At 35.0% G+C, this 17624-nt stretch overlaps 2 protein-coding genes across 2 annotated transcripts; both read left to right on the forward strand.

Moving 5' to 3' along the window:
- The first annotated feature begins 5011 nt into the window (after nucleotides 1-5011).
- LOC135152836 (uncharacterized) lies at nucleotides 5012-8366 on the forward strand. Its single transcript, XM_064093968.1, has 2 exons — nucleotides 5012-7512; nucleotides 7814-8366. Exons 1-2 carry the CDS (start codon nucleotides 5012-5014, stop codon nucleotides 8364-8366), a joined length of 3054 nt encoding a protein of 1017 aa, XP_063950038.1.
- Nucleotides 8367-14920: 6554 nt separating this feature from the next.
- LOC108218118 (protein FAR1-RELATED SEQUENCE 5-like) lies at nucleotides 14921-17618 on the forward strand. The gene is made up of 4 exons (XM_064094003.1): nucleotides 14921-14960; nucleotides 15580-16444; nucleotides 16774-17050; nucleotides 17130-17618. The coding sequence occupies exons 1-4, from the start codon at nucleotides 14921-14923 to the stop codon at nucleotides 17616-17618; spliced, it is 1671 nt and encodes a 556-aa protein (XP_063950073.1).
- Nucleotides 17619-17624: the final 6 nt, after the last annotated feature.

A 17624-nucleotide genomic window follows, 5' to 3' on the forward strand; every position in this document is an offset into this window, starting at 1 on the left:
ACTCGTGCAGTTGCAGCTGTTAAGTGGTCAGTGATAAAAGAAGACAAGAGTGTGCTCAAAGATTTGGTTGATCTTCTGGAGATAAGAAAAGCTGTAGAGACTGTCCACAACACTTCTAGAGTTCGTGCTCATCCATCAAGGATCATTATGAAAATTGAAGGAATGGAGATGAACGTCACTTTTAAGAAGTTGAAGAAGATGGTTCACTTGCAAACTTTAGAGAAGATGAAGAAAAATCTAGAGCAACCTCCACCTGAGAATACACTGGAGCAAGTGGCACTGAGTACCATTACAGCAAGGATTGAAGAGATTGAAAACAAGCTTACTCAGAAGAGAGTAGAGGAAGCTGCAAAGAGGAAAGCTGAGCAGAAGCTGATTAATGCAAGAGCCAAGAAACCAAGGAAAGATTAGTTCAGGCTAGAGGAACAAATGGCTACTTGTGTTTACTTTTGATTTCTGGAAAATGTAAAATATAATCCAGACTGTACTTAGTATTATTTCCTGTTTAAATTAGTATGCTTTTTCATTGTGTCAGTTGAGTTATCCTCTTAAAGGATTTGCTTGTCGAACTCTAACAATCAAATAGGGGGAGATTGTAAAGCATAATGTAACGTAACTGTAATTACGATAACTCAACACAACAAAAGACAGGAAACAATACGTAAGTATAATACAGGAATCTACAGGTTGGAGATTCGATACGAACAGACAAAGACAATCAAGATATCTGAGACGAGCATCCGTCCACTGAAAGAAGTTCATTAATATGTTCAAGCCTCAGTGAAGAATAAAGTTCAATGTGTCTGCTATCAAGATTGCCTGAAGATCAAGTATCAAAGACCAGAAGATTCCAGTATATTTAAATTGATTATTTATAATCAAATTTATCGAAGCAACATCTAACCCGGAATGACTGATCAAGTATATTATCAAGCAAAGGATTCAAAGAATTATTTCAGTTCAAGTCGTTCGTGAACCAGACCAGTGCACAGGACGTCAGGACGTACGAAAGCATTCAGTGGATTCGATCAACGAATAAATTGATCAAGTCAATCGAGCTGCTCCAGGATATATTGCCAAAGGACTTTTTAATTAGATATATATGTATATATATATTAATTGTGAATTATTTGAATTTAAATAATTCAAGTAATTAATTTGACACAATTAATTATATATATATGTATATTTAATTCTTTGTGCAAAATGGAATGACTTGAATTCGCCTAAGTCATTATTCTTTGCACAGTGGAAGAGATGAGGCGCAAGGTTTGACTAAAGTCAAAACCTGCGCTTCTCTCCATCACACTGTAATTCTGGAATGAAGGAAGGCGCAAGTTTTGACCTCCTGGGGTCAAAGGAGAGATAACAGTGGGAGATTCCACTGTATGGCGCAAGTTTGTTGGAGAAATATTCTAAGTCACACATACAGTGCAACTTCACAAGTGAGGCGCGAACTTTGACTAAAGTCAAAGTTTGCGCTCAAGTGAATCACACTGGCGCAACATTGATGAACTTAGAATTCTTCTAAGTACACCTCACAGTGACACACTGTACTGGCGCCATCTTTGACCAAGGCGCCAAGTTTGACCACAGTAGTGTATATATGCATTTGGGGCGCAACATTCATATATATATATATACACTCACATATATGTATATGAAAGTGGCGCCACCCCTTTGTATATTCTGAGTTAGATTTATTTTTATAAATCTAATTCGTCCAGGACGAACACAAGTCGTCCAGGACGAACTCGTTAACCATGGTTAGATTTTGTAAAGCCTATAAATAGAGGTTGATGTTTTCATTTGAAAACAACTACACACTTTGTAAGTGCACACACTATACACGTTCTCGAGAGTTAAATTAGAAGATCGTATTTATCGAGAATTTGTAATAGAGTGATTGTAGTCTCTGCAGCCGACACTTGTGTTGGAATTTGTAGCACCCGAGGATTATTTCTAATACAAAGAATATTCCCCGACTTGCTGGAGTTATTTATTTACGATTGATTTAACATGGACTGAAACAAGATTATCCGCAATTAAATTAAATCGAAGAAATTGGTACGACGTATTCAACCCCCCCCTTCTACGTCTGATTGGACCTAACACTAGCAAATCAAAATCTGAAGTTCAAGAAAAATCTATTCTAGATCCTGTTAAACATGTTGAAAATCCTGCATCTGATGATGATGAGGATGATGAAAGTTCAGATGATGACAATGATGATGAAGTCCCTCTGTCTCATCAACAACAAAAGTGGGAGTCTACCAGTCAATATAATGCCAGGCTGCAAACTCTGAACACAAACTCTGAGCCACTTCCCAGGGATCTTCAGGTTGATCCACCAAATGAAGTATGGGATAAACTCTGGCTAAGTCACCAGCATTCTCTGGAGCCAGCAAAAGCTGAAGATTTCCTATCTATGGCAGAGAATAAAATCACAAACTCTGATGTCATGTCAAGCCTCAAAGCTACAGTTCTTTATCTGAAGACATTTCATCCTGCTCATGCTCAGACATCTAAGTCTATAGATGGTCTCAGAACAGAGGTAGCCAGTTTCAAAGAAACTCAAAATATGGACAAGAAAAGGCATTTGCTACCTCTAAAAGAAGACATAAAGAAGCTGGTATCGGCAAATCAATCTCTGGAACAGAGAATGTCAACCATTGAGTCTACTCAATCCACAATGTCCAAACAGCTGGAAGCCATCCAATCTTCACTTTCTCTGATAACTTCTGTACTGATTCCTGATGAGGATGATGTCAAAAAGGGGGAGAGAGTAGCTAATGTCAAATGCAAGACTACTTCTCAAACTCTGAAGAGAAAGAAAAATGATGATGATGATGATGTGGATGACTTCACAAAGAACAAAAGATTTCAAACTGCAACTGGTGGAAGAGTTATAAACTCTGACAGTACAAGACAGTCTAAACAAAGCTCAAAATCTGCTCCAACACACAATGTTACATCTGGATCCAAGGGAAGACAAGTTGCTGGAACAGATAAACCTTTGACAGATGAAGAACTTGCTAGACTGATCTTTGAACAAGAGAATCCAGAAGCCAAATTGGATTTGGAGTTGATTGCTGCAGAGGAAGCAGAACTGAAGAAAGAACATGTTGAAGCTATAAACTCAGGAAAAATCCAGAAACCTGCAAAATCAACTGCCAGACCAAAGGAGAAAGGGATACTGATCAAGGAAACTACTGTTGCTGATCAGAGTTTACCAGTCAAAAAGATATACTCTGAATATGAGTATACATCCAAGGGAAAAAGCAAAGTAGATGAACACCTTGAGAAAGGCTGGGTTAAGAAGAAGTCTACAACCTCTGACAAAGATCAAGTTGTAAAGAAAACAGAAGCTGCAATCTCTGACAAAGCTCATATTGCAGAATCACAAGAAGGAAAATTAACCTCTGACACAGCTCAAGTTAATAAGGAAGCAAAGAAAGACACAACCTCTGACAAGGCTCAAGCTGTGTTCAAACCAACAACAACTCCATTACCAGGATTTGCAAAGCCAAGTCTGATGACTAAGATAAATTTTGAAAAGGGCTCAATTCAACCAATCTCTCATCGAAAAGCAGGAAGAGATAAAGGAGGACTAGGATCTAAATATGAAAAATTTGATCAGAGTATAGGATCAATGTCAACAGACCCCTCATCTCTCTGTGCTCCCAAGACTGGAGCATTGCAAGAAAGAATGGACAAACTTGATTCAGTCCAACTGGTAAAGAATGACAGAGGTGATAACATCCTTATCTACTTCATGTCTGATGGAACAGTGTTTAGAGTAATTGAAGCTGATCTCTATGCTAAACACTGGGAGGAATTGAGATATGTCTCACACATATTTCAAGTAAAGAACAAGTCATGTCAACACATCTCTAATCTGCTCAAAGATCAAATCAGAAGAAAGATGGGTATTACAGGAAACAAGAATGCTGGACCTTTTATTCCTAAATACTTTAATCATCGAGGACAGCTGGTTGAGATGAAGAAGAATTCAGCAAAAATAGTAACAATAGCTGGAATCAGTTCTCTTGCATTCAATGAAGAGTCTGATAAAGCTTACAATATCAGGCTGGATAGAGACATGAGAAGAAACAAGATTTATGATCTCAGAGCTGCAATTTATCAAACTGGAGTTTCAGATCCAGAGCTAAGAGAGATCAAGAGACAGATGATCATAGCACTTGAAGAAGCTAAAAGAGAACTCTTCAGAGAATATCTAAAGACAGCCAATGGTGTCTATGAAGCTAAGGAGTAAAGTATCTGTAAGTTTTAAAAGTTTTCTGTTATATAGCTAAACTCTGTTGCATTTGACTTATCTGTTTTGACATCATCAATTATCTGTTAACTTGCACATAACATATTTATGCACAAGTTGGGGGAGATTGTTAGATATAATTGATGATTACTAATGTTCTTAAAGTTTGTTTTAGAACAGGAGTGATCAGAGTTTAAGCTGGAAGCTGATCAGAGTTTAATAAAGTCTGACCAGAGTTTGATAAAGTCTGATCAGAGTTTACATAGTCAAGACTCGTCAGAGTTTACACGTGGAAAAAGCTCAGAAGCGGATATACTTCAAGGAAGGATAGAAGCGGAGGAGTGATTTGCTGACTATGGAAACTAAACAGAAAACAGTAGCAATCTTTGATTGATAGAATACATAGCTGATTTATAGGATATCAAATCAGAGATTGATTTTGTAACTGTGTCTATATAAACACAGATTAGGGTTACTCTATATGAGTTGAGTTATCGAGTACATTGTTAAGAACCCTAGCAGCTCTTAGTGATAATATATAAATCACTGAGAGAGTTTTTGTAACCATTCAAGCTTGTGAATAAGAGTTTACTGTTTTCAATCTCTTATATTGTCATACTGTGTTATTGATTGTGTTCACTATATCAAATTATATAGTGAGTTTATAGGACCTAACATATATATTTTGCTTGATTTCTTGTGTAGAAAATAGGTTTGTGAAATTGCAAAATAATCATGACTTGGATTTCACTGCCAAAGCACAGTGAGGGTTACAGTAATGGTGCCACACATTTTGTTAGGAATGCGTTTGATAATTTCTCCATAGGAAATGAATTACGCTGCCCTTGCAAAGATTGCAGTAACCGTTTCCGGATTTCTCCGGACAATGTATATGAACATCTCGTGTTTAATGGTCCTTGTCCATCATTTAGTAATTGGATATTTGAAGTGTCAACCGACAAGTTTAGAAAGCCTAATGATGTAGGGATGGATGATTCTGATATGTGTATAGGCCTAGGTGATGATTTTGATGAAATGATTCGCAATGAAGGTAGAGCTAGAAATGGAATGAATAAAGCTGCAAAAGACTTCTATAAGCTTGTTCAGGAAGGGAAACAACCTCTGTTTCCCGGGTCTGAAAATTTCACGCAATTAGGCTTCATAGTCAGACTTTACCAATTAAAGTGCAGTCATGGTTTTACCGAGTCTGCATTCAGCGGTATTTTACAATTGTTGAAGGAAGCTTTCCCGAATGTAAACCTGCCTTCTTATTTTAGTGTTGCCAAAAAAATGATTAGAGATTTAGGCCTTGATTATGAAAAGATACATGCTTGTCCGAACGATTGCATGTTATATTGGTCTGAAAACAAAGATGAAATTAAGTGTAAATTTTGTGGGGCGTCAAGGTGGGTAGTCCCTAAGAAAGATAGCCGTGCACCTTTTTCTACTAAAGTACAAGAAAACAGCTCTAAGATTCCCGCAAAAGTCTTGAGATACTTTCCACTAAAACCAAGGTTGCAACGGCTTTTCATGTGTAAAGAGTATTCTGAACTCATGAAGTGGCATGCAGTGGGGCGAACAAAAGACGGAAAGTTAAGGCACCCAGCGGATGCAGAGGGGTGGAGGTCAATGGATGCTAGTCATCCAAAATTTGCAGCAGAAATTCGAAATGTGAGGTTAGGATTAGCTGCAGATGGTGTCAATCCTTACCGATCAATGAATATAAGTCACTCCACCTGGCCAGTTGTTCTGGTCAATTATAATCTTCCTGCTTGGTTGATTATGAAACCAGAAAATTTGATTTTATCAACACTAATCCCGGGTCCTGAGTACCCTGGTAACGACATAGATGTGTATTTGCAGCCACTGGTTGCAGAGTTAAAAGAATTATGGGACATAGGTTTAGAAACTTATGATTCCCACGCTGACCAGACCTTTACGTTGCACGCGAGTCTATTATGGACCATCAATGATTTTCCGGGGTATGCAGTTTATTCGGGGTGGAGCACGAAAGGTAAGTTAGGTTGTCCCAATTGCCACTATTGTACTTCTTCAACCTATTTGAAACATAGTCGAAAAGTTGTCTACATGAATCATAGAAAGTTCCCTCCTCCTGGCCACAAGCTTAGGTACGACTGTAAAAGATTCAATGGTATGGTCGAAACAGATGTTTCTCCACCTCCATTGTCTAGAATGGACATTGAAGAACTGTTATTTGGGTATGAGAATTGTTTCGGAAAGCGAGATTTAAAGAAAAGGAAACGAGAGACAGGGTGTCCCTTTAAAAAGAAGTCCATATTTTTTGAATTACCATATTGGAGGGAAAACCTGGTTAGGCATAATCTAGATCTAATGCACATAGAAAAAAATATTTGTGATAAAATATTAGGGACTCTGTTGAATCTTGGCGGTAGGACGAAAGATCATCTCAGTGCTCGAAAAGATCTACAGGAAATGGGTATTCGTAAGGCTCTTCACCCTATCAGAATTGGTGATACCAATCAATATGAAATCAGGGCCGCAATTTTTGACATGACTAAAAAAGAAAAGGAGCTTTTCTGCTCAGTTTTCAAGAATGCAAAGCTTCCACATGGAACTACATCTAATATTAGTCGATGCGTACATATTGCTGAAAGAAAGATATTTGGGTATAAAAGTCACGATGCACACTTTATGCTTCAGTATTTACTACAATTTGCTGTCGTGAAGACCTCAAAACCAGAGGTTGCAGTGGCTTTGCTGAGATTGAGTGCTTTTTTTAGGGGTTTATGCGGCAAAGTGATTGACCTGGAGGATATTCCTAAGTTGCAAGAGGAAATAATTGAAATCCTCTGTCAGTTAGAAACAATCTTTCCACCTGCCTTTTTCGACATCATGGTTCACCTTCCAGTTCATTTGTGTAAGGAACTGGAATTTGGAGGACCAGTGCACCTTAGATGGATGTTCGGAATTGAGCGATACCTGTGCAAATTGAAATCTTATGTCCGCAATAGGAGTAAACCGGAGGGGTCCATGGCTGAAGGGTATTTGGCAGATGAGTGTATCACGTTTTGTTCTAGATTTCTAAATGACACTATCAAAACTAAGAATGAACAGAACATACATGTTGGATACTCAATTGGGTCAAGAAGAAACAAAGATGGTAAATCAGTAGAGTTGGAAGACAAGGATTGGATTAAGGTTCATCGATATGTGCTTTTCAACTGTGGAAACATAGAAATTGAAAAGCTACTTGGGTACGTTCTTATATATATGTTCCTAGTATTTATTTAAGTAAATAAAGTAGTTATACCTTAAACTAGTACAATGTTGTATTAAAATTTGTTGTCTAAATAATAGGGAACATCATACCTTAATTGAAAGTCATGGGAAGTCAAAGAAATATGCAAGAGAAAAATCACATATAGTAGAATTTCACCACTGGTTGAAAGATGAGGTGTAGAAATTGAAAGAACCTTCATCAGAATTGTTAAATTTGTCAAGGGGCCCTCAACGCGCAGCTAAAAAGTATTCTACCCATGTCGTAAATGGGTTCAGATTCCATACCAAGAAAAGAGATGCCAAGTGTACTACACAAAATAGCGGTGTCATTTTGACAGCACTAACCACCTGTTTTGCGAGTTCTAAAGATAAAAATCCAACAATTGGGGATGTTACTTACTTTGGAGCAATCGAAGAAATTATTGAAGTAGATTATTGGGGAGCAATCACAGTAGTTCTATTCAGATGTTGTTGGTATGAAAAGGATAAGGACTGTTATGGCCTTACACGCGTCAATTTCTCTAAAAATATTCAAAAGGATGATCCTTTTGTTCTAGCTACTCAAGTACAACAAATTTTCTATATTCAAGATTGTATTGAAAATAATCTGCATTTTGTTGTAAAGAAATTACCTAAGGAGTACGATAATATAGGCATCGAAACTGATGTCTTGGAGGATGTTTATGGACCCACTGTGCATGATACAGGATTGAACTTTAAAATGCAGATACAACGTGATGATGTTAGTTGGTGCAGGGATGACATGTCAGGTGAAATGTGCCGTGAATCGTTTAGTGGAGATGAAGCTGATGATGAAGATATTGAATGAATTAGACTGATTAATGTTCCTAGTTTTTGCTATGTCATTTTCCTTTTCTTGTAATTCAATGAATACTTTTGTTTGTAATGAATACTTTTGTTTGTAATGAATGCTTTGTTTGTAATAAATTCTTCTTGTAGTGATTACTGATTTACTTGTTAACTCATGCCATGTTTATATAAGAAAAATATGTGGACTAATGACCTTGTGTTGTTTATCTTATTTTCAGGAAATGGCAGACAACTATTTTTTTCTCAGGTTCTACCACAAGGGAGAGTTTCAGAAAAACAAGTACTCTCGTGGAAGCTGTTTCACCATTGCTGAAGCTGTTGACCCTGATAAATTTTCCTACACGGTAATCATGGAATATGTAAAAGATGATCTTGGATATAATGAAATTGGAGGAGTATATGTAAAGAAACAAGGCGGTGGCTGGAAATTAATTGATACGGATGCAGATGCAATTCGTCTTGGACAAGGTATGAGCAATGGTTCTTACTTAGATCTGTATGTCGACACGGTTATTGACAAGTCGATTGAGCCTTTAAGTCAGACCCAACCCCATGTAATTGTAAGGCCAAGGACTTCATTTTTTGAAGGTAATTAAACTGTACTTTGCTACATTTCTTGTTTTGTGAATAATTTTTAAATTGCTTCTGCATTTATATCTTTTTTTTCTTGTACTCTTGTTCCAGGTGTTGATTCCCAGGTGAAACGAAAGTTTGTGACAGTTCAGGATCTTAAACAACAACAAGTAGAAAAAAACAAGTTGGCCAGGGATGCATATGAGCTGGAGAAGAAAAGAAATACTGAAAAGAAACCCGCAGATCAACAGAGTAACAGAAAAAGGAAAAAAGAAAGTGAAGATGAGAAGAAAAATGCAAGTGAGCCTCAGGAGAAAATGAAATCAACTGAAAAGGAGAAGGCAGATCATTTAACTCAGAATGAGATGGAAAAAGAAAGTGGCACGGTAATTGGTTCTTTTCATCTCATAATATCATAAGATATCACACATATTTTTCAGTTTATAATTTGTTGCTTCATTTGTAGGAAAAGGTTGCAGATTATGAATTGAAGAGAAGGATGAGGGTGGAAGAAGTCCGGAAAGAAGCAGAAAGACTTAAATTGAAGGAGAAGGCTGCTGATCTGGCTGAAGCTGCAAATTTAAAAAAGAATAAAAGAAAAAAGGTTGTAGAGGTATGGTCAGATCTGGAACTGAACTTTGATAGGCCGTATGTTACTGGACATGACAGTTTAAGTGAAGAGGAAGATGTGCATGTTATTCTTTTCAGTGTATGACCATGTTTTTTTTCCATAAATAATATCATATATGGAATCGTAGTTTTAATGTTTGACCATTTTTCATTTTGTAGGAAAAAAAGAAAGTTCTAAAGGAGAAGGAGGTCACGGTCAAACGAGTGACCCGTTCATCAGTTAACAATGTTGAAAAGGTACATGGCTAGTTTTATTTAACTTTCTTGTTTTTTTAATATATTTCTGGATTGTATTTTGAGGTTACCTATTTTTTTGTGTTTTTGCTAGGCTGCTGATGGGGAGAATATACCACCAGTACTCCCCCATCCAATACTCCCTCCACCCCCTCCACTACCGGTTGATCTTACCACGCTGATTAGGGTTCCTAACAATCAGGGAATTGGTACGATGGATACATACTTATCAATGCAAGCAGAAAAGAAAAGGGGTGTGAAAAAGCAAAAAACAAATGACAAGGCTGCGACTATTGTGGAGGGTCATCAGGGGGTAATGCGCCCATCATCGAAAGTGTATTTGAGACAGGTTTATTGTCATATTTAAATAATGGTTTCACTCAAGTATAAATAATGATCTCTTGGACTAATTATTTGTGTCTTCTTTTATATAGGTGAAAGTAGTAATAAAAATCAAAGGCGCAGAGGACCTACAAAGATGAATCGTGTGTTCACAAGGAAGCTCGAAGATAGGCCAATAGTTTCCTTAAATTCTGACTTTCAGCCATACTCAAGGAAAGATAAAGTAGTTACTGAATTGAGCAGTTTCTTGGGGACAATAGCAAGATTATATATTCCACTTGATTTTGTTAATTGGTCTAAAGTTCCAGAGGAAGAAAAAAATGGCTGGTGGGAATATGTCAGGGTAAAAAGCTATATTTTTTTTTATAATTGTCTTGTTCTTTTTCACTATATTTGTTAAATGAACTAATTGCTAGTTATTTAATACATGATTAATTAAAATTTTTAATCAATGACTTCACTAGACAAAGTACATTATTCCTGATGAAGGGAAAGATTGGGTATTGAGGACGCTTGATGACAAATGGAGGGTATACAAAAGCCGAATTAAGTCTCGATGCTTTAAGAAGTTCAACAATGACAGGGACTGTATCAAAAGCAAGCCTGCAAATATTCCATTGGAACAGTTCATGGCTCTGCTGAGGTACTGGAATGATGATTTTGTCGAGGAAAAAGCTGGAAAAAATATAGCAAATCGGAAGAAGGTGATTGATACTCATACTGCTGGTCGTAAGAGTTTTGCCCAGCTTCGTAGTGAATTGGTATGTTAAGTCACTAGAATATTTCTTCTGCATTCTATTTCATTTCTGTACAAATACTCATGCATGTTCTTTTATCATAGAAAATTGCTCAGTTGGATGGTGAAGGTTCTGCCAAGCGTGAGTTGTATACAAAAACACGCGAGGGTCATAAAAAGAAGGTATTAATTAAATAGTGTGTATATATATATATATTCAGTTTTTTTGTCCGATTATGTGTCTACAACTCTACTAATGCATTGGCATACTTTTAGGAGAAGGAAAAGGAAAAAGAAAAGGAAAATGATGAAAATTTGGAAGAACGTCCATCTGATCATGATGAGGATGAAGTTGAGATTGATTTTGAAGCTCATGGACCAAACTGGTTGGTAGGAAGAACCGGCAGAACAAGGAAATCTGCAAAGAAACAACCGGAAAATATTGGTCACACAGATTCTGCAGACCTGGAAAAGATGAGGAAAGAAATAGCTGCTGAAATGGATGACAAGATGAATAAGAAACTCGGGAAAATTTTTGGGAGACTTGCAGAAATGAATCCCACTTTAAATGTCAATATAGAAGAATTGTGTGGCCAAACTGATGGATCAGATGATGAGGACGATGAAGAAGGGGAAGGATCTGCCAGTGACAAAGATGATGACGATGTAGGCGATGGGGATGGATCTGCCAATTACGGAGATGATGAGATCGGTTCAGATGATGGAGATGGCTCTGCCTAGCTGATCCTCTGTTATGTCGTATATCATTAACTTAGCAATTATCTAGCTCCGTCTAGCTAGTAGACTAAGTCTTTTGTTTAAATTATGTCTTATATGGCTTATTTAAGTGTGCGACTTAGAATTATGTCTAGACTATATTGTCACGGTCATGGTACCGCTTTTGGATTGTTGGCAGCTACTTGATGCTAATTAGAATTCTGAATTGACTGTGGAAATTTGTGACAATTGAAATTTGTGGCTATATGTATTTGCAGCAATGACCTTTTCATTTTTTTTAAAAAAAAATTTGTTGCTATTGCATCGAAATCTGTTGCACAAAAATATATTAAAATATTTGCAATACGGGCGAAAATCTTGGTTAAAATTCATTGCAATTGGTCTAATATTTGTTGCCTTAAAGTCATCCAAATGAAACAAAATTAAGCTAATGCAATACAAGGAATGCGTTGCTGTAGACAAACATTTGTTACTATATCGATTTATTGCAATAAACTAATTTCATTGCTGTATGGGGATATATTTGTTGCTAAATCCACCAATTGCAACGCGGTCAGATGCAACGCCAAAATTTGGCACTTTTGTTGCTATTGAACCTATTGCAACATATATAGCACTTTGCGCAATGGTTTCTCCGCGTTGCTATAAGCCTTTTATGGTGTAGTGAATCATAATATTTCTATACAATGATTAATGTTCGTTGATTATATTAAAAGTTGCATTTAATCAGTTAATGATAACAACGTATTTCGGGTATATTGTGAATCGTATGAGAAATATGAATAATCTAGTAAAGATTTAACCCTCCTATTTTAGAAGAGATATTATTGGCATGTTGAGTGAGTTAAACTATGAAATTCTTGGCCACACACAAATATTGATTTGAAATAATAGTGTGCTCATTGATCAAGAAAACCCGGATTGAACTGTGATGAGGATGACAAATTACATGCTCCTAGTTTGATCTATAATATATGAGGTTAAAAGGGTTATATTGCATTGAATATTATTCACGACAGTTTTAATCGATCACCGATTTAATTATTATTAATTTGGTAGCAATGATGTATTACTTAGATGCCGCTCATTGTTTATAATTTTAATATTATATATTAAAATTATTGTCAATATAATAATAATCTAAAGGGTCGCACAAAAAGAGTTTGAAGGAATATTTAATTTAAATTTGAATTCAAATTAAATATAAAATTCAAATTATTTGTTATTGCTTAAGTTTGTCTTAATTAAAAGGATAAATAATTATAAATTTACAAATAATAAAATCTAAAATTCAGTTGGTATTTGATAATTAAGTGGTCAATTTACTCAATTTACATTAAAAGTCAAACAAGACAAAACAAGTGGGATGAAGGGAGTATTGATTTGATCTATAAGTATTTTAACGAAGGTAGTTTTTTTAATATCCTATAATCCATTGTCAGTTATTTATAGTTTATTGATTCATTTGCAAGGTTTTCGGTTCAATCATTCAAATGCAAATTAAATTTGAGTTTAGAGATCTAATAGCCACTCGATTATGTAATTTGTATGCTTTCTTAAAAAGGACAATTTAAATGTAACTAATTTTTATATTCGTAAAAAGTTCATAATTATCAATCTAATATGTTTCTTTAATTTAGTACTTAAACAAGTTAATTTTGGCATTCTAACTTCTTGTACTTTTGTGATGAAGTTTCATCCTTATTAACATATTAATTTTTATATGTTTTATTATTTAAAGTTTTTTTAATAAATTAACACAAAAATTTATATTTATTATATTTATTTACTGTAACATTTACGTGTTGACGAGTCTTTTGGGATCGTCAAGCCAAAATATACAATATATTGACCCAAAACAATTCTTAGACATAAACAAATAATTTGACTTATCATATTTAAGGTGGAGCAAATAATATATTTTCATGAATTTTTTTTAACAAAACTCAATCTCACAAGTAGTGACGGATCTAAAATTTTATCAAGGAAGGGTCTTCATTAATATTAAAAAAAATTTACTGAAGTTAAATCTTGTGAAAGAGGAGGGAAGTAATGAAGCACTGAATATTGAAAGTCGACATCATTTATAAAACAAACTAAAAAAACTGATGTCTTCTTTATTCACTTCCATCAATATTTGTAGCTCAATTGTCTTGTCCACCAAGGTTCGCGTCTTCTCGAAAGCAGCCTTAATAAGTAAATTCATATAATCTCTTTCAAACATCCTAAAAATAAGAGAAAACCGAATAAAAGGAATATGAGTGAATTTGAAAAAAAACTAAACTAAAGACATAAATGAGCCAACATTATGGCACTTAAACGGCTCTGTAGGCCAAAAAATTCCTCAATCATAGTTGCCATAAATGGTACAAAAACCCTTAATTAAGAATAATTAATATTCTTAATTAAGGCACAATTATTGCCAATTAGCATCCTTCTTCTCCGCCCCTAGATCTCTTCTCTACTACCACCATGAATGTTCCGACCTTGTTATGCAAGAAGCTCCTGCATCCATAACAATTAGCAGTACCAGAATCAACACACACACACACATAGAGAGTTAAGTTCCATGGAGTATACAAAAACATTGGAGTACGAGTCACAAACTTTTAGTTTAATCAAAAAAAATATCTTTCATTATCCAAATTTTTATGTAATTTATCATTTATAAGTTGTGTTAAACAAAATTATCAATGAATCAATAATATTCTTCAACTTTGACAAGTATATTAAGATTTATGTTCTGCTTATTAGTTAGTTATATTGCAAAACATAGTGTTCTCTGATTTATAAAAGTAATTGCTCTACGTTTTGATTACAATGTTTATATTGCAGAACAAAATTTGCAGGTTGTCGAATGTTTACAAATATAGTAGGACTAAAAAAATTAAATTTAAATGACCAAATTATATATATATTTTAAATTTTCTACTCAAATACTCCAATGTTTTTGTGTACTCCATAAAACCTAACTCATCTATATATATATATATATATATATATATATATATATATATATATATATATATATATATAGGCTTGTGATCACATGAGAACTCCAAATTAAATGAGATATGAGATTTAATCTCAGCCCTACAAATATTACAAACCACGTTAAATCTGAGACGTTGATTTTTAATAATAATAAAAATATAAAAACCGTTTCTTTTAACTCTATTCTGATTTAGTTTTAGTTAGCAGTTATCTCTCTAAACTTAACCTCTTTCTCTCTCTCCTCAAAATCGCTCTGCCTCTCGTTATCTTCGCTCAAACTCTGCATCAATTACGTTGCTTTCATCATGACTACTGAAGATTTGCTCAAGATAAGTTCAAATCAAGGTAGTTTCTTTATAGTTTGGATAATTTTGTGTAGTTTATGTTTCGATTTTGTTCGAAGATCTTTAATTCAGTTTTTGAGCATGTGTTGGAGCATATTCTAGGTGATTTAAAGACGATGTTGTTTTAGTTGAGCATTGATTTGGTGTAAAGGTCACTGTAGATGTATTTTTGTAACTGAGTTTTATACTTGCTCGATGAGGTGATTTTTTGTTGTAAAGTGTAGTGATATTGTTTATAGTTAAAGTATTTTGAGCTGCATAACAACATGATTATATAGGATATTTTTTATTTTTTTGATAATATGATGAGGTGATTTGTTGTTAGAAACTGTTGTGAAGTTGTGTAGAATATACTGATTATCAATTGCTTAAGAATTTGATTTATAATAATTATTTTTTATTTTGCTCGATAACTTGATTCGGTGATTTTATGTTGTGATTTGTAGTGATTTTGTGTACAATTCACTTACTCTGAGTTGTCTAATAATTTGATTTATAGGATTTTTAATTTTGTTCAATAATTTGATGTGGTGATTTTTGTTTGCATTTGAGGTGATTTTTTTATGTATTAGCCTTTTCTGAATTCAGTTAGTTTTAACTTTGATTTTCTTTTGTTATAGGTATTGGATTTGCTGATGATTTACGTGATATGGAGACGGACAGTTACTCTTCAAATGACATCGAAGAAGTTGATTCTGGTTGTACGGTTAGTCCTGGTGGACATAAGTATTATGTTCCTTATACTGTTGATGATGAGAATCTGAAGCCGTGTTTGAACAAGTCATTTGCAAATCTTGAATCTGGTATTGCTTTTTATAAGGAGTATGCACGAGTGTGTGGATTTGATATTCGTCGTAGTGCTGAGAAGAAACACGATGATGGTACCATCATAAGCAAGTATTTGGTTTGTAGTAGGGCTGGTAATAGTGAAAATAACAGTAGTTCTGAGGGAAGTACAACTCAGTTGGGTAAGAGGAGGAGGACTATGTCTGGTAGGTGTGGATGTCATGCGAAACTTGTTTTAAAATTTGCCCCTGGTCAGATATATTTTATTTTTCGCTTTGTTGAAGCACACAATCCCCCCTTGGTTTCCGAAGATTGTAGGCAGTTCTTAAGAGGAAATCGTCAAATGTCTACGTGTTCTATGAATTTTGTGTTTGATGCTAGTAAAGTTAATATTGGTGCAAGCAAGGCATTTAGATTGATAAAAGAGATGGTTGGAGGATATGAGAATGTTGGAGCCACGTCAAGAGATTATAGGAATTTTGATAGAGATCTAAAAGGATTTGTTGGCGAATATGACGGTGAAATGGTTATTGAGAAATTTAAAGTTAATCAAGAAACAAATCCCTCTTTTTTCTATGATTATGAGGTTGATGACAATGGTCACCTGACCAAACTGTTTTGGGCTGATGCTACGGCACGAAGAAATTATGAGCTCTATGGCGATGCGGTATCTTTTGATGCAACATTCAACACGAACAAGTGAGTTCAATTATAAAGTTTGGACACCTGACCAAACCTTTTGATGTTTGCTGTTTAGGACTCATTATTATTGCTATCATATATTACCAAGTACTTTAAAATCAGTTTAGTTATCTTTTTTATTAATACATGTGCTTTTGTTAACATAGTGTGTTGTGAATTTGAAACTATCTGAGTTATTCAATATTCTGCTTATTACTTGAGTTAACATGAATTTCATAAGCACTCGGAGTATAAAGCAAAATTGTGATACTATTAGATGGTGATTTTTAATTATCTTCCTGGTGATTTTTTCTAGCTGCCACGTTATATGCAATCATTCTTGGCAGGTACAATATGATTTTTGCTCCATTTACCGGAGTGGACAAACATAACAAATGTGTGACGTTTGCCTCGACCCTTCTTTCGAAAGAAGATGTTGAACATTTTAGTTGGGCATTTAAAGCACTATTGAAAGCTATGGGTAGGAATCCTGTTTGTATAGTGACCGACCAATGTCCAGCAATGAAGCAGGCTGTACCCATTTGTTTTAAAGGAACTGATGATTTTCCTGCCACTAGGCACCGTTTGTGCATGTGGCATATAACCGAAAAATTCCCTGCCAAGGTATACTATGTTTAATATGATTTGGTGATTCTTTTTTACTATTTAGTTTTGTTAATGTGTGTGTTTTCGTCATGTGCAGCTTGGCAACTTTTTGTGCAAAGAAACTGAATTTATGGGAAAAATGAAGAATGTTATATGGTCTTCTACTATAGAGGCTGCTGAGTTTGAGGAAGGGTGGAAATCAGTTATAAAAGAATTCAAGTTAGAAGATAATCGTTGGCTGACAGATATGTATGATATGAGAGAGTTGTGGATCCCTGCATATTTTCGTGATAAACCAATGTATGGTCTAATTCGGACGACATCGAGATCCGAAAGTGAAAACTTTTTCTTCAGTCATTTTCATCAAAGTGGCAGTAGTTTGTGTCAGTTTTACATTCGATTTGAAAGTGCAATGGATAAGCAGCGCTCAGAAACAAAGAGGTTGAATCACGAGTGTAGATCTGGAAAACCCGCTCTAGTTTCAAAACTCTATCTTGAAGATGATGCTTCTGAGTTGTACACTCGTTCAGTTTTTTATAAAGTGCAGGAAGAGATCTTGGCAGCTCGTGATGACATGCGAATTTAAAGTATT

Source organism: Daucus carota, chromosome 1, assembly GCF_001625215.2.
Source record: "Daucus carota subsp. sativus chromosome 1, DH1 v3.0, whole genome shotgun sequence".
In the NCBI taxonomy this organism is placed as follows: Eukaryota; Viridiplantae; Streptophyta; class Magnoliopsida; order Apiales; family Apiaceae; genus Daucus; species Daucus carota.